The sequence below is a fragment of the Phyllobates terribilis genome, unplaced genomic scaffold, assembly GCF_046119375.1.
Source record: "Phyllobates terribilis strain yellow unplaced genomic scaffold, ASM4611937v1 Scaffold_98__1_contigs__length_5973952, whole genome shotgun sequence".
NCBI classification, from domain to species: domain Eukaryota; kingdom Metazoa; phylum Chordata; class Amphibia; order Anura; family Dendrobatidae; genus Phyllobates; species Phyllobates terribilis.
Window position 1 is genome coordinate 4,471,556 of NW_027362858.1, and position 24,868 is coordinate 4,496,423.

General features: G+C 45.9%; 1 protein-coding gene and 1 pseudogene across 1 annotated transcript in view; both read left to right on the top strand.

Annotated features, from left to right (window-relative positions):
- The window catches only part of LOC141198582 (gastrula zinc finger protein XlCGF66.1-like), an 81,803-nt gene extending 73,840 nt beyond the window's left edge, over positions 1-7,963 (top strand). Inside the window, exons 2-5 of the mRNA XM_073663006.1 lie at positions 6,090-6,239; positions 6,369-6,548; positions 6,631-6,754; positions 7,959-7,963. Coding sequence (XP_073519107.1) covers positions 6,162-6,239; positions 6,369-6,548; positions 6,631-6,754; positions 7,959-7,963 — 387 coding nt within the window. The 5' untranslated portion in view covers positions 6,090-6,161. The remainder of the gene's footprint in view (positions 1-6,089; positions 6,240-6,368; positions 6,549-6,630; positions 6,755-7,958) is intronic.
- Positions 7,964-16,831: 8,868 nt separating this feature from the next.
- LOC141198635 (uncharacterized) lies at positions 16,832-24,386 on the top strand (annotated as a pseudogene).
- Positions 24,387-24,868: the final 482 nt, after the last annotated feature.

Here is a 24,868-nt window from a genome sequence, read left to right on the forward strand (position 1 = left end):
ATGACACCGAGCTTCAGCATACAAGCTACCTCTTTGGAGATCAACTCTCGTCGGGCCTCAGGTATCTGATAGGGCTTCAAGTTTACCCGCACATGAGGCTCCGTCAGAAACTCGTGTTCTATGACACTTGTGCGTCCCGGCAATTCCGAGAACAGATCCCTGTTCTTCTGTATCAACTCCCGACACTGTTGTTTCTGGGCCTTCGTTAGCGTTTCCGCTATTGCGACTCTTCCAACGTCACCTTCTGGCTTGCCCAGCAAGCATGGAGCTTCCACAGCCTCTCTATCTTGCCACGGCTTGATGAGGTTGACGTGGTATATCTGGTACGCCTTACATCGTCCCGGTTGATGAACCTTGTAGTTCACTTCACCCACTTTTTCCACCACTTCATACGGCCCTTGCCACTAGGCCAAGAACTTGCTTTCCATCGTAGGAATTAGCACGAGGACTCGGTCTCCTGGATTGAATTGCCTCACTCTGGCTAACTGGTTGTAGACTCTGGCATGAGCTTCTTGTGCCTGGAGGAGATGTTCTTTTACAATGGGCATCACCTTCGCAATCCTCTCCTGCATCAGAGCAACGTGCTCGATGACTCTCTTGTGGGGCGTGACCTCGGCTTCCCAGGTTTCCTTTGTGACATCCAGGTAACCCCGCGAATGTAGGCCATACAGGAGTTTGAATGGCGGGAACCCCGTAGAGGCCTGTGAAACCTCTCGGTTAGAGAACAACCGATAAGGTAGGAGACAGTCCCAGTCTCTTCCATCCCCTTCTATGGCCTTCCTCAGCATACTCTTCAGATTCTTGTTAAACCTTTCGACTAGGCCATCTGTCTGAGGATGGTATACTGAAGTCCTCAGTTGGGAGATTTGAAGGGCTTTGCATAACTCCCTCATCACCTTACTCATAGAGGGAGTTCCCTGGTCGGTGAGTATCTCCCTTTTGGTAAGCCTGTTCATGAAAAGACATGGACCAACTCACGGGCTAGACTCTTTGCGGATGAGTTTCTCAGTGGAATCGCTTCAGGATAGCGTGTGGCATAGACCAGGATAACCAATATATATATTGATGCCCACGAGCAGATTCAACCAGGGGACCGACCAAGTCCATAGCAATTCTTTCAAACTGCACTTCAATAATGGGCAATGGCACGAGGGGACTTTGAAAGTGAGAGGTGGGGGCGGTTAACTGGCACGTAGGACAAGACCTGCAATACTTAAATATTTCCCGGTGACATCCAGGCCAATAGAACCTTTGCATGATCTGTTCCTGTATTTTTTCCACTCCCAGATGTCCCCCCAAGACATGTGAATGGACCATGTCCAACACCTTCCGTCTAAACGGGCCCAGCACTATTAACTGCTCTGCACGCTCCTCCCTCACTTTCTTGACCTGGTACAACAACTCCCCACTCATCATAAAATGGGGAAACCTTGTGTTACCCTCAGCTCCTGTGCAACCCCATTTATAACAGTGACATTATTAAAGGCTTCCTTCAGAGCTAGGTCCCTATGTTTGGCAGACCCAAAATTCTCGCTGGTCACCCCTAACTCCGGAATGGCAGACACAGGGGGCACCACCTCCTCATCCCCCACAAGGACACAAAAGGGAAACCTGTCTGACTCTGGGTGTGGTGATACCTCATTAGGATTAACTGTTTTCTTATCTGAGCCAGCGAACCCAGAACCCTTCCCCCACAGATCCCAAAGCATACAAAAGTCCCAGCCTATAATAATAGGGTGCAACAAGTCCAGAATGATGCCGACCTTGTGAGACTCCGTACCGTGGGCCGTTTCAATGTCCACTCTGGCCATGGGTTGTCCTTAGCATCACTATGAATGCACCGAACGCCGACTTTTTTCCCTCCCCGAGTCTAGTAGTGCTGTTACCTCCCATCCATTCACCTTCACGGGACATGCTTGTGGCCCCTCGCTGGGTGGACAGTTCACACTGCTGGCTGGATAAACTTAATATGAACAACTGTGTCCTATACTGCAGTCCATCGGCTCAAGGGTCAGGGGACAACAGGTGGCTATATGGCCTGGACCGTGGCACCTCCAGCAAACAACATCACCCTTAAGGACCTTGGGCACCACCTCCCTCGTCCCTTTGGACCTTGTCACCCTGGGCAACCCAAGGCTGTATGGGCCTCGGCAGGGAGTGCACAAACCGGTCCATCACCATCCACTCTACCATCTGCGCAGGCATTGAGGACTCCAGCTGCAGTCACTTCTGGACCAGGTGCAACAGGTCAAACATTTGGGAGCGAGGTGGTTTGTTCCGGTGATACGAACCAGCTGTTCCCTGATAGTCATTGTCACCCCCAAGCGCGCGAGAATCTCAGTTTTTAGCTTGCCATACTCTTTGGCATCCTGCAAAGCTAAATCATAGTACACCTTTTGGGTGTACTATGCAAAGCTAAATAGGACGTACTATGCAAAGCTAAATAGGGTGTCCTGCAAAGCAAAATCATAGTAAGCCTACTAGGCGTAGTTCTGGGGCTCTCCCGTCAAGTATGGCGCCAGTACCTTTGTCCACTGCTCTTGCGGAAATTCCTCCCTCTCGGCGACCCTTTCAAACACCGTCAGGAAGGCCTCAACGTCTTCCCCCGGGGTCATTTTCTGCAAAGCCCGTTATACCGCCTTCCGGACATGGGAGTCATCAGTCGGACCTGGGGTTGGAGCACTCATCATGCCCTGGATGGCAGTTGCCAGAAGCTGCATCTGCTGCCATTGTTCCTGCTAGTGCTGCTGGATCTGCTGTAACAGCCTGTTGGGGATGCTTGCTGGCTTGCGACAGACTTCACCCAGGGCATGCAGTCCATCCTGTAGCAGTCACGCGTCTCTGCTGGGAACATTGCTCGCACCTCTAACACCAATTGTAGAGGTTTTACTCACTTGGGTGGCGATGGGAGGAAAACAGGAGGCATGTTCCTTTAAAAGTTCATGTGGGTTTATTGCTTCATAAACCCAGAAGCCAAACAGAAAAGAAAATAGCCTTTAGATCAGGCAAACAAAGTAAATGTCCTTAGCAGGTCTCTGCTCAGTCAGGCTTGTGTGGTACACAAGCTGGGGTAGCGTCTAGTGTCCTGGCTTGGTCTGAAGACAAACATACACAGGAGGCCTTCTCTGTCCAAACACACAAACCATGTGCCAAACAACAGCCTCCATTTTATAGGCTGTTAACCACACCCAGAGGTGAGGTATGTGGGTAGCTGGACCTGCCCATTCTCTCCTAGCTACCCGTAACCCATCTCCCAGGTGCACCAAACGATCCTCTTAGTGCTTATGTGCCCTAGAGAAACACTCCGAGTTACATCACAGAGACCAGCCATCTCTGTGACACATATCTCCCATCGACTACGCAACCATTAGCCACCTTACAATACTTTGATACATATCTGGTTTTATGATTACCCCATGGCCGATTAAAGGGAATCTATCACCCCCTGGGACTTATCTGACCTCTAATATTGGCATACAAGTAATAGAAATGTGAATCTATACATACAGTACAGACCAAAAGTTTGGACACACCTTCTCATTTAAAGATTTTTCTGTATTTTCATAACTATGAAAATTGTACATTCACATTGAAGGCATCAAAACTATGAATTAACACATGTAGAATTATATACTTAACAAAAAAAGTGTGAAACAACTGAAATATGTCTTATATTCTAGGTTCTTCAAAGTAGCCACCTTTTGCTTTGATGACTGGTTTGCACACTCTTGGCATTCTCTTGATGAGCTTAAAGAGGTAGTCACCGGAAATGGTTTTCACTTCACAGGTGTGCCCTGTCAGGTTTAATAAGTGGGATTTCTTGCCTTATAAATGGAGTTGGGACCATCAATTGTGTTGTGCAGAAGTCTGGTGGATACACAGCTGATATTCCTACTGAATAGACTGTTAGCTGCTTTTTTCTTGCCATAATACAAATTCTAAGTAAAGAAAAACGAGTGGCCATCATTACTTTAAGAAATGAAGGTCAGTCAGTGCGAAAAATTTGGAAAACTTTGAAAGTGTCCCCAAGTGCAGTTGCAAAAACCATCAAGTGCTACAAAGAAACTGGCTCACATGAGGACTGCCCCAGGAAAGGAAGACCAAGAGTCACCTCTGCTTCTGAGGATAAGTTTATCCGAGTCACCAGCCTCAGAAATCGCAGGTTAACAGCAGCTCAGATTAGAGACCAGGTCAATGCCACACAGAGTTCTAGCAGCAGACACATCTCTTCAACAACTGTTAAGAGGAGACTTTGTGCAGCAGGCCTTCATGGTAAAATAGCTGCTAGGAAACCACTGCTAAGGACAGGCAACAAGCAGAAGAGACTTGTTTGGGCTAAAGAACACAAGGAATGGACATTAGACCAGTGGAAATCTGTGCTTTGGTCTGATGAGTCCAAATTTGAGATCTTTGGTTCCAACCACCGTGTCTTTGTGTGACGCAGAAAAGGTGAACCCGACGCTGGTGACACTGTTGGGGATTTATTCAAAATTGAAGGAATACTGAACCAGCATGGCTACCACAGCATCTTGCAGCGGCATGCTGTTCCATCCGGTTTGTTTTTAGTAGGACCATCATTTATTTTTCAACAGGACAATGACCCCAAACACACCTCTAGGCTGTGTAAGGGCTATTTGACCAAGAAGGAGAGTGATGGGGTGCTACGCCAGATGACCTGGCCTCCACAGTCACCAGACCTGAACCCAATCGAGATGGTTTGGGGTGAGCTGGACCGCAGAGTGAAGGCAAAAGGGCCAACAAGTGCTAAGCATCTCTGGGAACTCCTTCAAGATTGTTGGCAGACCATTTCCGATGACTACCTCTTGAAGCTCATCAAGAGAATGCCAAGAGTGTGCAAAGAAGTCATCAAAGCAAAAGGTGGCTACTTTTAAGAACCTAGAATATAAGACATATTTTCAGTTGTTTCACACTTTTTTGCTAAGTATATAATTCCACATGTGTTAATTCATAGTTTTGATGCCTTCAGTGTGAATGTACAATTTTCATAGTCATGAAAATACAGAAAAATCTATAAATGAGAAGGTGTGTCCAAACTTTTGGTCTGTACTGTACCTGAATGCCTCATATTAGAGGTCTGTTTGCTGTGAAATGGCTTTTTATTCAGTGAAGATTCTGATGCTTGCTGGCCGTGGGGTAGTCGGTGGAGTGGATTCCCTTTAATAAATACTCACTTAGCCCCATTCTTCATGCAGATACTAATAAATCCAGGACCTACGAGATTTTTACCATATGATAGTTGGATAGTTAGGGGTGTATCATCCATATCAGCAGCCCACAGGGCCACTATGGTGCCCGTGAAAAAACACAGAATTTGAGCTTGGTATAAGTTGGTATCCATGCAGCACATAAATGCATGTTTACTATGGCCATAAATCAGAAAAAAAACTATAAGAAGAAAAATGATCATAAACCCTGCTGTAAATAAATAAAAAGCAAAAGTGCATTTAAATAAAATAGGGTTCTTAGCAACACTGTTTTTGATCAAAAATAGCATGAAAGCTACCATGGCAAGGTGAACCTATTCGGAATAGTCCTACTCTGTATAATATTAAAAACCTTGCCGTGTATCAAAGCCTCAAACTTCTGTGTGTGAATTAGACATGAGATCTAACGTGATAGAAGATTACAGTCCGGGGAAGACGGTAAACATTCATATAGACGGCTGGTGGAGATGTAGTCAGTGAAGAAATCTGGCTAAATATGTTTCTAGAGCCGTAGTAGAAGATGAAGATGTCATCCTCATCATGAAGTAGTTATTTCTCATGTTACGTGTAATGAATATCTCCTGCAGTATTGCTAATGCCGATTGTAGTGTCGGTAAATGAGACGAGAATTAGCGTTATGGAAGATGAGTCTTTGAGAAACGTGTTCAGCTACAGACTCCAAGGAAGAAACTGCTTGTTGTCTGTGGCCTAAAATATATCGGTTTTATTAGTAGATGTAAAGCAGAAAACTAAATACTGTAAAATAATATATCTCCTCATATGTTTCCCCTTATTATCTCCAGTAATTGTATTATCACACAGGATTTTTATGACGTTACATCTGCTCATCTTCTTCTCATTCAGGTCCCTACAATATCGGATCCTCTCAGTGAAGATCTTCTATTTAAGAGAATTTTCCTTATGAACCCATGAAAGATGGATATGGATAGAGACAAGATGGCGGAGAGGATATTACACCTCACCCTAGAGATCCTCTTCCGGCTTACTGGAGAGGTGAGAGATTCTGATGACGTCACATTACATCATTCTTATCTATGGGAATAACAGATGGGCAGAACTGGAGAGGTGAGGACTCTGAAAATGTCTGTACTGAGATTTATTAATGTCTCTCTCCATAACCAGGATTACACAGTAGTGAAGAAGACCTCTAGTGAGCGCTGTCAGGTCCATGTGTCTGAGGGATGGGAAAGACCCCTCAGCCCAAACTCAGGGCCTTCATCTCACCCCCTGATACATGAGGACATCAATGACCAGAAGATCCTAGATCTCACCTACAAAATGATTGAGCTGCTGACTGGAGAGGTGACACTGCTGGGAATGCTGGGACATTATACAATAGCACTATGAAGGGATCGGGGGATGACTGTATCATTGTATGTGTCAGGTTCCCATAAGGTGTCAGGTTGTCGCTGTCTATTTCTCCATGGAGGAGTGGGAGTATTTAGAAGGACACAAAGATCTGTACAAGGACGTCATGATGGAGGTTCCCCAGCCCCTCACATCACCAGGTAATAGACAGGACTAAATACACACGGCCTATAATTATCTGTATGTAAAGAAAGAATTCAGTCCCTGTATGTGTTTCCTCCAGATCTATCCAGTAAGAGGACAACACCAGAGAGATGTCCCCGTCCTCTTCTTCCACAGGACTGTAAACAAGAAGATCCCAATGTTCCTCAGGATCATCAGGTAGATGCAGAGAAGATGTCATGAGATCTCCTCTATGATGTGTAGACGGCTGTGAAGGTCTTGTGTTCAGTCTTGTTTTATCCACCAGTATTATATGCGGTGGAGATGGCAGGATTAGAGCTGATCATAGATGTGACTTCTCCATCTGTCTGTGACTTTTACAATATTTGTTTCAGGGTGAAGATCTGACCCATATTAATACTACAGAGACATATGTAAAGGGTGATGAGTGGTGTAAAGAGGAGATTCCTACATATCACTACCCAGGTGAGTACTGACCACTAAATGCAGAGAAGTCACAGATTCTTCTCAGTCACCAGCTGTGGCCGCTTTATCGGTTGTGTAGTCCGGCCGTATCACAATCGTGTGATCACCATTTTGCCTCTAGACCACAACATTCTCCCCCACCCAAAACTGTTCAAATGATTTTGGGCATTGAAACCCTTTTCCATAGAACTTACAACCTGGAGGATCTACCTACTCCCTGTGATTAGGAGACGTTACCTGCCCAGATCTGTAAACCACAAAGCCAGAAAATCACTTGAAGAAAAATATTATGATGGTCCTGTAAGAGAAAGCGGAGGGTAATGATGGTGTTGGCTTCCTAGAACCCTGATATCTTATTGGATGAATCTTCCTTCTCTCCCTTCTGTGCTGCTGAAGGTGCTCATATGGTCCCTACAAGACCAGGTCCACTCTTTCTGGCCAAACTTCACTTTTATGATCGACAACATTAAATGTGCAGTGACGGCCAAGTGTGAATTTCTGTACAATAACAACAGAGTTTCCCTTTATCCTGACTTTTCAATTTCTGTTAAAACTGACTAACTTCAAACCAGATTGTGATAAACTAAACAAAAAAAAATTACTCCTGTGCCATGATATATCTTTAATAGTGATGAGCGAGAATGCTCGTTACTCGAGCTTTACGGGCATGCTCAGGTGTTTTCCCGAGTATCTTCAGCTGTGCTCGGGCGTTATGTTTTCGTCACTCAGTGCTCATGATTTGTGACTGTTTGACAGCTTGAATACATGTTAAGAATGACTGTTTCTTAGGCATTCCTCACATGTATTAAAGCTGTCAAACTGTCGCAAATCATGAGCACTGAGTGATGAAAACATAACGCCCGAGCACCGCTGAAGATACTCGGTGAGCACCCGAGCATGCTCGCCGAAAGGGTTAACAGAACATACTCGCTCATCACTAATCTTTAAGCTAAATTTAAGACGCCTCATCTCTGCACTATTATAAAAGTTCTCTTTGAAGTCTAATATTTCTTCTTGAAACTCATCTGACAGAAAATATTGTCCCTTACGATAGTTTAGATTGCCAAGAGCCACTGAGCCCCATACTCTAATTACCCCAGAGAGGTTTCACCACTAGTTACTCACTACTTACTGATGGAGACTGTTGAGTTTGATCATTTCAGTAGATGTGTTATTGCCTATACTCACAGTTTTTGACTATAGTAGTTAGTGCCCAAAATACTCTGATTTAACCCCTTCCTGCAGCCAGTTTTGTGTTCCTATCTGGGCCCATTCTTCAAATCTGACGTGTGTCACTTTATATGGTGATAACTTTGGAATTCTTCACAAAGGATAATGGGAAACAAATGGACCTTACAAATAATATTCCAACTTCTCTTGAATCCGACAATCCCCTATATACGGTTGTACACTACTGTCTGGGCACATGGCAGGTTAAGAAGGGAAGGAGCGACATTTAGCTATTTGAATGCAGATTTTGCTGGAATAGTTCGCAGACACAATGTATTGGGGGCGCTGTTCATGGTCACCTGGCAGCTCAAAAGATGGCTACCAGAAACAGGCTTGGCGCTATATACTCAATTTTCCAGATCCCAGGGTTTGCCTTGCTCATCATCCTTTAACCCCTCTACATGGATCTGGAGTTACACAGAGACCCCCTAGGCTTGGGCCACGGTGTTACCTGCTGTTCTGTGGTGTGAGATGGGAAGAAGAATAGTCAGGTAGCCGGGTCAGAACCAAGAGGATAGAGAAAATACAAAATCAGAAGACACAAGAGTAGTCAGTAAACGGGCCGAGATCACAACAGGAAACAAATACACAAGCCGGGAGCTGAGCACAGAGGACTGAACCAGAGGAGAACAAGGCTGTATCTGGCAGCTTCCGGCAATATGCTTCCAGCTTTAGTAGGGTACGGTGCTTTCCAATTGGCTGAAGCAGGGAGCAGATTACTCCAGCTGGAGAGCACACACACACCATACTGCCAGACTGGATGGTACTACTGGTCCCAGGCTCCCTAATCTTAGTGGCTGCGAAGAGCCTGCGCCGCCCAGAACTTCTGGTTCTGACGTCTCCTCCATCACCAGCGCCACCTGCAGGATGAATAAGGCGGCTCATGGTGACAGAAGCAGACGTCGCAGGAGCAGATCCCAGAGGAGATGGGACACACCATTTGCAGAAGCCCTAATGTGACCAAATTGCAGAAAACCAGAGCAGTAGAAATCCCCATAAAGTGACTCCATTTTGGAAATTATAACCCTCAGTGAAATAATCTATAGGAGTAGTGACTATTTTGACTCCACAGTCACTTTCTGGAAATTAGCACGCAGTGGATGATGGAGAGTGAAAATTACAAATATATAATTTCATTACCCAACACATAGTGTCCAGATTGTGCTCCAGGAGACACACACCGTAAATTAAGTGGGTTCTTCTCACTATAGTAATGCCAAATACATGAATGCTAAATGTGTTTTGGGCACACTGCAAGGCTCAGAAGTGAGGGGGAGATTAGACTTTGGGAGATCGGATATTGCTGGATTGGGTTATGGAAGCCATGTTGCTTTTCAAAAGCCTTTGAGCCACTAATAATGTGGAAACCTCTGGTTTTCCATTGACAGATGATGGACCTGAGTGGGGACTTGTTTTTTGTGAGATGAGTAGAAGTTTTTATTGGTATTATTTCACCTACATAACATTGTTTGGTGGCTTTTTATTCCATATTTGGGAGGCAGAATTAACAAACAGTTGAACACTACGATCCACTGGTTCATCCTATGAGGTTTTCTATTAGACTGTGAACTGTTATTGTCTTGGTGAATAATGATGGCTAACATAGGGCAAAATTTAAAAAAAATCACAGAAAAACATACAGCCTTACCAACACAAATCATATAAGAAATGCACTAGCAGGATGCCACAGACCCCCATGATAAAGGTGGGGGCAGCGCAGGTGCAAAATACTGATGGAGCAACCACTCACAAACCGAACAATTCATGGAGAGGATGGTTGCCTAGTATTAAAGATGCACACAGATGAAGCTTGCATAGGACGCCAGTCACACAGGTAAGTGTGATGCACAGTGTCTGGCTTAGGATAGTGATGATGCCCATACTATTAGATCAGGGCGGCTGTCCAGCACTATATAAGTGCACCCCACATGCACAGACACCTCAGTACACCCAACCAGCACGAAAATGCTAGTGCATTTGTTATCTGATTTGGTGTTGGTAAGGCTGATTTTTTTCTGTGATATGTTTTCTTGGTAAATAATGATACTTACTCTGTTGCCTCATTGGGGGACACACAGGACCTTGGGTGTTATGCTGCTGTCCACTAGGAGGCGACACTATGCATAATCTGGAAAAGATTAACCGTGGCTCCTCCTCTGCAGTATACACCCCTGAACGGCATCAGCCTTCTCCAGTTTTTGCTTAGCGTCGCATAGGAGGCACACCTAAAACCTTTACTCTGTTTTCACTGATGGGATTACAGATGAAGAAAAGTGGGTCTAGTGCGAGACTCCCGGCATGGCTCCTTCCTCGGCCCCTTGTTACAGGGTGCACGGTTGAAGTCGAAATGGCTATTCCCCATATCGCTCCTTCCCCAGCCCCTCGTGTGCTGGTTCGAAGACGAGACCCCCCTCCTTCCCCAGTTCCTTTCGGTTTCTGGGTTGAGGTCGAGGCGAGGATATAGCCCCCTGATAGTGACAGCCCCTGGGGGTATTAGGTTGAAACGCCTCAGGTAGGGCCTGTACAGGTACCAAGGACCCCAGCCGTGCTGCGGGTTCCTGTCGGGGCCGGGGGAGCGCAGGCAGGCATGATACAACAGAGGCACAGGCCTTCCTGCGCCCTGTTTCTGCGGCAGCACAAGTTCTATGGTGCCTCAGGGGGACTCTTCACAGGTTCACAGGGCCCCACCCCCTTTTGCTTCTACCCCACCGCTACCCTGCCTTTAAATCCGGGGAGGTCCGGTTCAGATCCGGCCCCCTCCCGGACTTCCGCGCCGGCCTGGAGTCCCTTTGGGCATCAGGCACCTAATTTAGGCTGCGGCTTCGGCCTAGCCGAAGCCACCACCTCCTCTCCCCGGCCCGCCCCCCCGATGACAAATATTACACTTTACAGTGTCATAGAGGGGGCGGATCGAGACTGAAAGGGCGCGATTTTACACAGTTCTGCCGCCCTTTCAGCTCTCCGCCCCCCTTCTTTCTTAACTTTACTCCGGCGACCATTATCTGCTGCAGAATAAGGGACATAGCCAGTCTCTGGGGGGCACAGGACTGCGGATCTTCGGCGCTGGACCTAGGGGCACACTGGTGGGATAAGATCACAGCTGGAGTTCTTCCTCGGCTGTGAGTCCATTATTCCTTATAGGCTCCTCTGCATAGCCTCCCCTGTAGGGCCCTCTGCATAGCCACCCCAGTGCACTATGCCGGGCTCAAGGTCCAAGAGAACCAGGCAGGACTGCTATTATGCACTCTGTACAGCCTGCAGCAATACTCTCCCCAGTGGCAGCATGTATCCGCACTGCCAGGACTGCATCCAGGCTACTGTGCCAGAGCCCCAAGAAGCCCCTGCCAATGCTTCGGTGTCTAATGCCATGCTGGAATGGGTCACTCAGATATCGCAATCTATGACACAGTCTATAGATAACCTAACTTCCACATTGCTTCAGGCTCTGCAAAGTCATGCCTCGGCTATGAACGCTACCCAGCAAAGGGAAAGCTCGACTCAGGGACATGTCGACCCGGGAACATCCACGTCTAGGTCAGGACACAAGCGGACCCACAGGTCACGTTCATCTGCGTCATCCCATAGCACACGGTCATCCCCTTCTAGGGAGACATACCATAGTTCCAGATCATCTAGACCGTCCCCTACCAGGGACATACAATACAGTTCTCCGCAGGGATCCCCGACCAGAGAAGGCCTCCACCCTGGTTCACCCAGCAGGAGACACCTTAGCGATACACAGGATTCGGAAGGCATCTGTGATTCCGACTCAGACAAGGAAACTGAAGGGTCCCTGATCCCAGTTCCCCCTAGCAATACAGCGCTAGTTCAGGTATTAATCTCGTCCATCCATCAGGTGCTGGACATTTCTGATCCGCCCCCAGAGGCACCACAACAAGATTTTATTTGAAGGAGTTCTGAAGCCGCCTAAGGTCTTTTTTGACCACCCAGAGTTTGTCGATCCTTAAAAAGCAGTTCTCACAGCCTGAGAAGAAGTTTACCAATCGCAAATATCTGGAAGCGCGGTACCCCTTCCCACAGGAGACCACCAAGGAATGGACAGATCCACCCAAAGTGGATCCCCCAGTCTCTAGGCTAGCAGCACAGTCACTCCTTTCACTGCCAGATAGCTCAATCCTCAGGGACGCAGCAGACCGGCAGGTAGAACGCATGGCTCGTTAAATTTTCGAGGCCGCAGGGGCCTCCCTGGCTCCCGCGTTCGCTTCAGTTTGGGTTGCCAAGGCCATCCTGGCTTGGGCCCAAAATTTACAAGCTGGCCTCCCAGTATCTGTTCCTGAGCTGTCGGACCAAGCGGTTCAAATAGCAGTTGTAGCAGATTACATGCTTCATGCAGCTCTGGATTATGCAAGGGGTGCAGCGGGGATAGCATCAAACGCCATCGCGATTCGGCGTATCCTCTGGCTGCGGTAATGGAAAGCAGACGCAGCCTCAAAGAAGTCCCTTACGCACCTCCTGTACCGCAGTGGTCGACTTTTTGGTGAACAGTTGGATACGATGATATCCAACGCCACCGGGAGTAAGAGTACCTCTCCTCCCCCAACTGAAACCCAAACGCACTTACAATAAGCATAACCAAACTCGATTCTGATCCTTTCGGAACTCTTCGGGCTGGTCCGCCTCACGGCCAGCACAAAATAACAACCGCCTCCCACGCAGGTACAACTCGCGGCCGATGCAAAAGTTGGACAAGACCTGGCAGTCAAAAGCAGGCCAGTCAAGGTCCAAAGGAGGAAAACCTCAGACCTTCTCCTCATCATGACTCACGGACTCCAGAAGACACCTCACCTGTAGGTGACTGACTTTTGCTCTCTCATCAAGTATGGCTGCCTATTACAGAAGACAGGTGGGTCAGGGAACTAGTGTCTTCGGGATACAAGATAGAGTTCACTTCCAACCCATCAAACAGACTCTTTATTTCTGTTCCCCCAAAACCGCCACACAAGGCTCGTGCCTTCCGCCAAGCGGTCTTCTCGCTTCTTCAAGCTGCAGTCATAGTACCGGTCCCCGCGGCCGAGCGCTTCCGAGGGTTCTACTCCAATTTATTCGTAGTCCCCAATAAAGGAGGCGGCATACGGCCCATACTGGACCTAAAGCAGCTCAACAAATATGTACGGGTACGTCACTTCCGCATGAAGTCCCTTCGGTCCATCATTGCGTCTATGGAAAAGGGAGAATTTCTCGCCTCCATAGACATACAAGACGCATACCTGCATATACCAATTGCGCCCGCCCATCAGAGATTTCTCAGGCTCGCAATCGACCAGGACCACTACCAGTTCGTGGCTCTCCCGTTCGGACTCGCCACGGCTCCCAGAGTGTTTACCAAAGTCAAGGCAGCCACCATGGACGTCCTGCACTCCAGAGGCATAGTAGTCGTTCCATACCTGGACGATCTCCATATCAAGGCTCCCACCTTCAAGGACTGCGAGCTCAGTGTCTCAATCACAATCGACACTCTGAGTTGCCTGGGCTGGTTAGTCAACCTACAAAAGTCATCACCAACCCCGAGTCAGTCTCTGACCTTCCTGGGAATGCTATTCAGTACCTTAAGGGGTCTAGTGCTCCTTTCCAAGGACAAGGCACTGCCTCTCTGTCTAGGAGTTCGCACCCTCCTCAGCAAACCCCCTTGATCTCTCCGGTTTGCCATGAGAGTCCTTGGCAGGATGGTGGCGGCAATAGAAGCGGTCCCATTTGCCCAGCTTCACCTCAGGCCTCTCCAACTAGCCATCCTCAATTCATGGGACAGGAACCCTCTTTCTCTCGACAGGGAGTTCCAGCTGACGTCGTCAACCAGGAGGTCCCTCCACTGGTGGCTCAACCCAACCTCACTAACAAAGGGGAAATCCTTTCTCACTGGTCAATGGAAGGTTCTGACCACCGAAGCGAGCCTGACGGGTTGGGGTGCGGTACACCTACACCACAGAGCACAGGGCAAGTGGTCCCCAGCGGAAGCGACCATGCCCATCAACATCTTGTAAATTCGTGCCATCCTCCTGGCATTGAGAGCCTTCCATCACTTACTGGCAGCCTCTCACATCAGAATACAGTCGGACAATGCCACGGCAGTGGCATATGTGAATCACCAAGGGGGGACCCGCAGTGCCAAGGCGATGCGAGAAGTGACACACATTCTCCACTGGGCGGAAGACACAGGTTCGGCTCTCTCTGCGGTCCACATTCCGGGTGTGGACAACTGGGAAGCAGACTTCCTCAGCCGGCAAGGAATGGACTCAGGAGAGTGGTCTCTCCATCCCGAAGTTTTTTGACAGATCTGCCATCGCTGGGGGACTCCAGACGTGGACCTAATGGCATCCCACTTCAATGCCAAGGTCTCCAACTTCATGGCCAGAACACACAATCCGCAGGCGCTAGGAGCGGACGCCCTGGTTCAGGACTGGACCCAGTTCCAGTTCCTGTACATTTTTCCACCTCTTACCCTGATATCCAGAGTGGTGAGGAAGATCAAGCAAGAGGGAATTCCAACCATCCTAATCACACCGGACTGGCCCAGACGTACATGGTACGCCGACATCATACAGCTCACAGCAGACGTCCCCTGGCGTCTCCCCGACCACCCCGATCTTCTGTCACAAGGCCCGTTCTACCACCAGAACTCAGAGGCCCTCAATTTGACGGCTTGGCCATTGAGACCTGGGTTCTAACCCAGTCAGGGTTCTCGCCGGAAGTCATTGGAACCATGTTCAGGGCACAGAAGCCAACCTCTGCTAAGATTTATTACTGTACCTGGAAAGCCTTCTTTACCTGGTGCGAATCTCTCGTGGCCAAATCCCATTCCCTTATTCCCTCCCCAGGGTACTTGGGTTTCTCCAATCATGTCTGGAGGCCAGACTGTCCCTGGCCTCCCTTAAGAGCCAGGTGTCAGCTCTCTCAGTGCTTTCTCAGAGGTGCATCGCTAACAAGCCGCAAGTAAGGACATTTCTTCAGGGGGTTTCCCAATTGGTTCCCCCCTACAGACGACCACTAGAAACGTGGGACCTCAACCTGGTGCTGACAGCATTGCAGGAAACACCTTTTGAACCCCTTAGGGAAGTCCCACTCCGCCTTCTATCCCAGAAAGTGGTTTTCCTGGTGGCAATCACCTCGCTACGCAGGGTGTCTGAACTGAGAGCACTCTCCTGCAGACGGCCTCCCTGGCTTTTCACCAGGACAAGGTAGTCTTCCGTACGGTCCCATCCTTCCTCCCGAAGGTTGTATCCAACTTCCACCTCAATGAGAAAATTTCACTGCCATCCTTCTGTCCGGTCCCGGTTCATAGAGTGGAGAAGGCTCTGCATACGCTTGACCTTGTCAGGGCATTGCGTATCTATGTGTCTAGGACTGCGCCCTTCCGGAAGTCTGATTCTCTTTTCCTTCTTCTGGAAGGCGGCAGCAAGGGTCTGCCAGCTTCCAAAGCTACCCTTGCCAGGTGGATCAAATCCACCATACAAGAGACCTACCGCCTCAAAAATTTTCCTCTTCCAGCAGGTATTATGGCACACGTGCGGTAGGGGCCTCCTGGGCCATTCGGCACCAGGCTTCGGCACAACAAGTGTGTAAGGCAGCCACCTGGACTAGCCTACACACGTTTACCAAACACTACAGGGTTCATACCCAGTCCTCAGCAGATGCGAGCCTGGGCAGATGTGTTCTGCAGGCGGCGCCCGTCTACACAATATTCGTCCATTGCTTCCCACCCAGGGACTGCTTTGGGACGTCCCAAGGTCCTGTGTCCCCCCAATGAGGCGACAGAGTAAAGTAGATTTTTGTGTACTCACCGTAAAATCTCTTAGCCTCTAATTGGGGGACACAGCTCCCACCCTATTGTCCGTTCCGGGCCGTTGTTATGTTGAGTTCTCATATTGTTTTTCCCTTGAGCTCGTACATAGTTGCCTTCTTATAGGCATGGTTATGTTATCCATGTTACGTTCCTCCTACTGCTTTTGCACAAACTGGAGAAGGCTGATGCCGTCCAGGGGTGTATGCTGCAGAGGAGGAGCCACGGTTAATCTTTTTCAGATTATGCATAGTGGACAGCACATAACACCCAAGGTCCTGTGTCCCCCAATTAGAGGCTAAGAGAAAGAGATTTTACGGTGAGTACACAAAAATCTCCTTTTTACATAAAGTACATTTTTACGGAGAGTTTAATTAGAAATGTTCAAAAATATAAAATTCAAGGATTTTTTTATTAAAAAGATAATAATTGGTTTTATTCTTGGCAGATGACTGTACCAGGAGATCAGAGGGACAGCTGACATCTTTAATTTTTAAATCAGATGATCTTGAGATCACACAAGATACAATTGAAGTGAATGCCATTACTCCAGATATACCATCATCCCTTCACAGCAAAGATCTGTCATCTGATCATTTGAAACAGGTTCTGTCTTCTGATTCATTACCGACTACTAAGGAAAATCAAAGTCACAAAATAAGCATTAAAAACAAATTGCTCCTAAAGCAAAGAAGCCATTTTCATGTTCAGAATATGGAAATAGTTTTTCCCTCGAAAAAGTTTTTTCTTAAATATCAAAGCATTCACACAGCAAAGAATAGATTTTTTTGTTTCAAGTGTGGGAAATTTTTTAACCAGAAATCAAATCTTGTTAATCACCAGAGAATTCACACAGGGGAGAAGCCATTTTCTTGTTCAGAAAGTGGAAAATGTTTTACAGAGAAATCGAGTTTTATCAGACATCAGAGAACTCACACAGGGGAGAAGCCTTTTTCTTGCTCAGAATGTGGAAAATGTTTTAGCCGGAAAACAGATTTGGTTGAGCACCAGAGAACTCACACAGGGGAGAAGCCTTTTTTCTGTTAAGACATGAGATGCCACTTGATAGAAGATTACAGTCCGGGGAAGACGGGAAACATTCATATAAACAACCGGTGGAGATGTAGTCAGTAAAGAACTCTGGTTAAATATGTTTCAAGAGCCGCAGTAGAAGATAAAGATGTCGTCCTCCTCATGAAGTAGTTATTTCTCATGTCACGTGTAATGAATATCTCCTGCAGTATTGCTAATGCCGATTGCAGTGTCGGTAAATGAGACGAGAATTAGCTTTATGGAAGATGAGTCTATGAGAAACGTGTTCAGCTGCAGACTCCAAGGAAGAAACTGCTTGCTGTCTGTGGCCTAAAATATATAGGTTTTATTACTAGATGTAAAGAAGAAAACTAAATACTGTAAAATAATAAATCTCCTCATATGTTTCCCCGTATTATCTCCAGTAATTGTATTATTACACAGGATTTTTATGATGTTACATCGGCTCATCATCTTCTCATTCAGGTCCCTACAATATCAGATCCTCTCAGTGAAGATCTATTAAAGAGAATTTTCCTTATGGACCCATCAAAGATGAATATGGACAGAGACAAGATGGCAGAGAGGATATTACACCTCACCCTAGAGATCCTCTTCCGTCTTACTGGAGAGGTGAGAGATTCTGATGATGTCACATTACATCATTATTATCTATGGAAATAACAGATGGACAGAACTGGAGAGGTGAGGACTCTGGAAATGTCTGTAGTGAGATTTATTAATGTGTCTCTCCATAACCAGGATTACACAGTAGTGAAGAAGACCTCTAGTGAGCGCTGTCAGGACCCTGTGTCTGAGGGATGGGGAAGACCCCTGAGCCAAATCATGGGGCCTCCAAGACACCCCCTGATACATGAGGACATCAATGACCAGAAGATCCTAGAACTCACCTACAAGATGATTGAGCTGCTGAATGGAGAGGTGACACTGCTGGGAATGCTGGGACATTATGCAGTAACACTATGAAGGGATCGGGGGGATGACTGTATCATTGTATGTGTCAGGTTCCTATAAGATGTCAGGATGTCGCTGTCTATTTCTCCATGGAGGAGTGGGAGTATTTAGAAGGACACAAAGATCTGTACAAGGACGTCATGATGGAGGTTCCCCAGCCCCTCACATCACCAGGTAATAGACAGGACTAAATACACACTGCCTATAATTATCTGTATGTAAAGAATGAATTCAGTCCCTGTATGTGTTTCCTCCAGATCTATCCAGTAAGAGGACAACACCAGAGAGATGTCCCCGTCCTCTTCTTCCACAGGACTGTAAACAAGAAGATCCCAATGTTCCTCAGGATCATCAGGTAGATGGAGAGAAGGTGTCATGAGATCTCCCCTATGATGTGTAGAAATCTGTGAAGGTCTTGTGTTCAGTCTTGTTTTATCCACCAGTATTATATATTTTATATTTGTGTAATGAGAACGGTGGAGATGGCAGGATTAGAGCTGATCATAGATGTGACTTCTCCATCTGTTTGTGACTTTTACAATATTTGTTTCAGGGTGAAGATCTGACCCATATTAATACTACAGAGACATATGTGAGGGGTGATGAGCGGTGTAAAGAGGAGATTCCTACATATGACTACCCAGGTGAGTAGTGACCACTAAATGCAGAGAAGTCACAGATTATTCTCAGTCACCGGCTGTGGCTGCTTTATCAGTGGTGTAGTCCGGCCATATCACAATCGTGTGATCACCATTTTGCCGCTAGATCACAACATTCTCCTCCACCCAAAACTGTTCAAATGATTTTGGGCATTTAAAACCCTTTTCCATAGAACTTACAACCTGGAAGATCAACCTACCCCCTGGGATTAGGAGACGCTGACCGTTACCTGCCCAGATCTGTAAACCACAAAGCCAGAAAATCACTTGAAGAAAAATATTATGATGAAAGTGGAGGGTAATGATGCTGTTGGCTTCCTAGATCCCTGATATCTTATTGGATGAATCTACCTTCTCTCCCTTCTGTGCTGCTGAATGTGCTCATATGGTTCCTACAAGACCAGGTCCAGTCTTTCTGGCCGAACGTCACTTTTATGATCGACAGCATTAAATGTGCAGTGAGGAACAAGTGTGAATTTCTGTACAATAACAGCAGAGTTTCCCTTTATCCTGACTTTTCAATTTCTTTTAAAATCGACTAACTTCAAACCAGATTGTGATAAACTATACAGAAAACATTACACCTGTGCCATGATATATCTCTAAGCTAAATATAAGACACCTCAGCTCTGCACTATTATAAAAAGTTCTCTTTGAACATCTAATATTTCTTCTTGAAACTCATCTGACAGAAAATATTTTCCCTTACGATAGTTTAGATTCCCAAGAGCCACCGAGCCCCATACTCCAATTACCCCAGAGAGGTTTCACCACTAGTTACTCACTACTTACTGATGGAGACTGTTGAGTTTGATCATTTCAGTAGATGTGTTATTGCCTATACTCACAGTTTTTGACTTCAGTAATCCTCTGCTTTAACCCCTTCCTGCAGCCAGTTTTGTGTTCCTAATCAGACCCATTTTTCAAATCTGACGTGTGTCACTTTATATGGTGATAACTTTGGAATTCTTCACAAAGGATAATAGGAAACAAATGGACCTTACAAACTTCCAACTACTCTTGAATCCGACAATACTCTATATACGGTTGTACCCTACTGTCTGGGCACATGGCAGGTTAAGAAGGGAAGGAGTGACATTTAGCTATTTGAATGCAGATCTTGCTGGAATAGTTTGCAGACACAATGTATTGGGGACACTGTTCATTGTCACCTGGCAGCTCAAAAGATGGCCACCACAAACAGGCTTGGCACTATCTACTCCATTTTCCAGATCCCAGGGTTTGCCTTGCTCATCATCCTTTAACCCCTCTACATGTATTTGGACTTAGACAGAGACCCCCTACGATTGGGCCACAGTGTTACCTAATGTTCTGTGGTGTGAGATGGAAAGAAGAATAGTCAGGTAGCCGGGTCAGAACATGGAGGTCAGAGAAAATACAAAATCACACAAAAGTAGTCAGTAAACTGGCCGAGGTCACAACAGGACACAAATACACAAACCGGGAGCTGAGCACAGAGGACTGAACCAGAGGAGAACAAGGCTGTATCTGGCAGCTCCCAGCAATATGCTTCCAGCTTTAGTAGGGTGCGGTGCTTTCCAAATGGCTGAAGCAGGGAGCAGATTACTCCAGCTGGACAGCACACACACCCATACTGCCAGACTGGATGGTACTACTGGTCCCAGCAACCCTAATCTTAGTGGCTGGACAGAGCCTGCGCCGCCCAGAGCTTCTGGTTCTGACGTCTCCTCCATCACCAGCGCCACCTGCAGGATGAATAAGGCGGCTCCTGGTGAGAGAAGCAGACGTCGCAGGAGCAGATCCCAGAGGAGATGGGACACACCATTTTCAGAAGTCCTAATGTGACCATATTGCAGAAAACCAGAGCAGTAGAAATCCCCATAAAGTGACTCCATTTTGGAAATTTTAACCCTCAGTGAAATAATCTATAGGAGTAGTGACTATTTTGATTCCCCAGGCACTTTCCGGAAATTAGCACGCAGTGGATGTTGGAGAGTAAAAATGACAAATATATAATTTCATTACCCAACACATAGTGCCCAGATTGTGCTCCAGGAGACACACACCATCAATTAAGTGGGTTCTTCTCACTATGGTAATGCCAAATACACGGAGGCTAAATGTGGTTTAGGCGCACTGCAAGGCTCAGAAGAGGGGGGGAGATCTGACTTTGGGAGATCGGATATTGCTGGATTGGTTTATTGAAGCCATGTTGCTTTTCAAAAGCCCTTGAGCCACTAATAATGTGGAAACCTCTGGTTTTCCATTGACAGATGGTGGACCTGAGTGGGGACTTGTTTTTTGTGAGATGAGTAGAAGTTTTTATTGATATTATTTTTGCCTACATAACATTGTTTGGTGGCTTTTTATTCCATATTTGGGAGGCAGAATGAACAAACAGTTGGACACTACGATCCACTGGTTCATCCTATGAGGTTTTCTATTAGATTGTGAACTGTTATTGTCTTGGTGAATAATGACGGCTAACATAGGGCAAAATTTAAAAAAAATCACAGAAAAAGATACAGCCTTACCAACACCAAATCATATAACAAATGCACTAGCTGGATGCCGCAGACCCCCATGATAAAGGTGGGGGCAGCGCAGGTGCAAAATACTGATGGAGCAACCACTCACAAACCTACCAATTCATGGAGGGTGTGGTTGCCTTGTATTAAAGATGCACACAGATGAAGCTTGCATAGGACGCCAGTCACACGGGTAGGTTTGATGCACAGTGTCTGGCTTAGGATAGTGATGATGCCCATACTATTACATCAGGAAGGCTGCCCAGCACTATATAAGTGCACCCCACATGGACAGACACCCCAGTACACCCAACCAACACTAAAATGCTAATGCATTTGTTATCTGATTTGGTGTTGGTAAGGCTGATTTTTTTCTGTGATATGTTTTCTTGGTAAATAATGATACTTACCAAGTACATTTTTACATAGAGTTTAATTAGGAATATTCAACAATATAAATTTTAAGGATATGTTATTCATAAATAATAATTGGTTTTATTCTTGGCAGATGACTGTACCAGGAGATCAGAGGGACAGCTGACATCTTCAATTTTTAAATCAGATCATCTTGAGATCCCACAGGATACAATTGAAGTGAATGCCATTACTCCAGATATACCATCATCCCTTCACAGCAAAGATCTGTCATCTGATCATTTGAAACAGGTCCTGTCTTCTGATTCATTACCGACTACTAAGGAAGATCAAAGTCACAAAATAAGCATTAAAAAACAAACTGCTCCTAAAGCAAAGAAGCCATTTTCATGTTCAGAATATGGAAATAGTTTTTCCCTCGAAGAGTCTTTTCTTAAACATCAAAGCATTCACACAGCAGAGAATAGATTTTTTTGTTTCAAGTGTGGGAAATTTTTTAACCAGAAATCAGATCTTCTTAATCACCAGCGAAGTCACACAGGGGAGAAGCCATTTTCTTGTTCAGAAAGTGGAAAATGTTTTACAGAGAAATCAAGTTTAATCAAATATCAGAGAACTCACACAGGGGAGAAGCCTTTTTCCTGTTCAGAATGTGGGAAGTGTTTTAACGATGAATCAAATTTTGTTAAGCACCAAAGAACTCACACAGGGGAGAAGCCTTTTTCCTGTTCAGAATGTGGAAAATGTTTTAGCCAGAAATCAGATTTGGTTAATCACCAGAGAACTCACACAGTGGAGATGCTTTTTTCCTGTTCAGAATGTGGAAAATGTTTTAGCCGGAAAATAGATTTGGTTGAGCACCAGAGAATTCACACAGGGGAGAAGCCTTTTTTCTGTTCAGAATGTGGAAAATGTTTTAGCTGGAAATCAGCTTTTCTTAAGCACCAGAGAATTCACACAGGGGAGAAGCCTTTTTCCTGTTCAGAATGTGGAAAATGTTTTAGCCAGAAATCAATTTTGGTTGAGCACAAGAGAAATCATACAGGGGAGAAGCCTTTTTCCTGTTCAGAATGTGGGAAATGTTTTAGCCGGAAATCAGATGTTGTTATACACCAGAGAAATCACACAGGGGAGAAGCCTTTTTTCTGTTCAGAATGTGGAAAATGTTTTAGCTGGAAATCAGCTTTTCTTAAGCACCAGAGAATTCAAACAGGGGAGAAACCTTTTTCCTGTTCAGAATGTGGGAAATGTTTTAGCCGGAAATCAGATTTGGTTAAGCACCAGAGAACTCACACAGGGGAGAAGCCTTTTTCCTGTTCAGAATGTGGAAAATGTTTTAGCCGGAAATCAGATTTGGTTAAGCACCAGAGAATTCACACAGGGGAGAAGCCTTTTTTCTGTTCAGAATGTGGAAAATGTTTTAGCTTGAAATCAGCTTTTCTTAAGCACCAGAGAATTCACACAGGGGAGAAGCCTTTTTCCTGTTCAGAATGTGGGAAATGTTTTAGCCGGAAATCAGATTTGGTTAAGCACCAGAGAATTCACACAGGGGAGAAGCCTTTTGTCTGTTCAGAATGTGGAAAATGTTTTAGCTGGAAATCAGCTTTTCTTAAGCACCAGAGAATTCACACAGGGGAGAAGCCTTTTTCCTGTTCAGAATGTGGGAAATGTTTTAGCCGGAAATCAGATTTGGTTAAGCACCAGAGAATTCACACAGGGGAGATGCTTTTTTCCTGTTCAGAATGTGTAAAATGTTTTAGCCGGAAAATAGATTTGGTTGAGCACCAGAGAATTCACACAGGGGAGAAGCCTTTTTTCTGTTCAGAATGTGGAAAATGTTTTAGCCGGAAATCAGATTTGGTTAAGCACCAGAGAATTCACACAGGGGAGAAGCCTTTTTTCTGTTCAGAATGTGGAAAATGTTTTAGCTGGAAATCAGCTTTTCTTAAGCACCAGAGAATTCACACAGGGGAGAAGCCTTTTTCCTGTTCAGAATGTGGGAAATGTTTTAGCCGGAAATCAGATTTGGTTAGGCACCAGAGAATTCACACAGGGCAGAAGCCTTTTTTCTGTTCAGAATGTGGAAAATGTTTTAGCTGGAAATCAGCTTTTCTTAAGCACCAGAGAATTCACACAGGGGAGAAGCCTTTTTCCTGTTCAGAATGTGGGAAATGTTTTGTGAAGAAATCATCATTTCTTAGTCACCAGAGAACTCACACAGACGAGAAGCCATTTTCATGTTCTTAATGTGGGAAATGTTTTACACGGAAATCAACTCTTAAACTTCAGAGAAGTCACACTGAGGAGAAGCCTTTTTCATTTTTAACCAAAAATTGCATCTTCATAAAGGGGTTGTCCACTACTAGGACAACTCCTCATTCCTCATGTTTGGCCTTGTTAAAATAAATACACTCATACGCACTTCCTGTTCTGGCGCTGTTCCATCGGTGTCACAAATCGCGTTTCCGTAAGGATGTTACATCACACAAGATTGTTACATCACACAATCCTGCTCCCCATCATGGCCTGGACATAGCACCAAGAGAACGCACACACTGAGAGTATTCTCTTCAGACCGTGTTCCTGGGGGAATTATAAGCAATTTACAGCCTCAAACATGCCGTCCGATATGGAAAAGAAAGAAGAGATCAGAGGTTAATCTGAGGTTCTCCACCTCCGTCAGCATGTCTCGTATGCAGCGTTTCTTATGGAAGGTCTTATCTTCCTGCTCTGGAGCTATTACTGCCTCACCTCAGCGTGGAAAAAGAAGCAGTCTTAACCCTCATGATGCCAGACAGCTCCAGCCTGTAAGTCCTGCACCAACTTCTCTCAATGTAGGCCTCACAAGAAAACAGCTCCACAAATCTCCCTGTACTCTCACCAAAGCCCCCATGCTGAGCAGTGCTTGCTTCACAGGGACATTTACCCCCCAGCCACAGGTTATTCTGATATGGGGAACAACATAACTTATTTGTATATCAGATTGCGTCTATCCCTACTAAAGAAGATATGGAGCAATATATTCAGAGGCTGGAGACCACATACAATACTGAAACACGTCCCCTCACTTCTATCCTGTCACAGCTTACT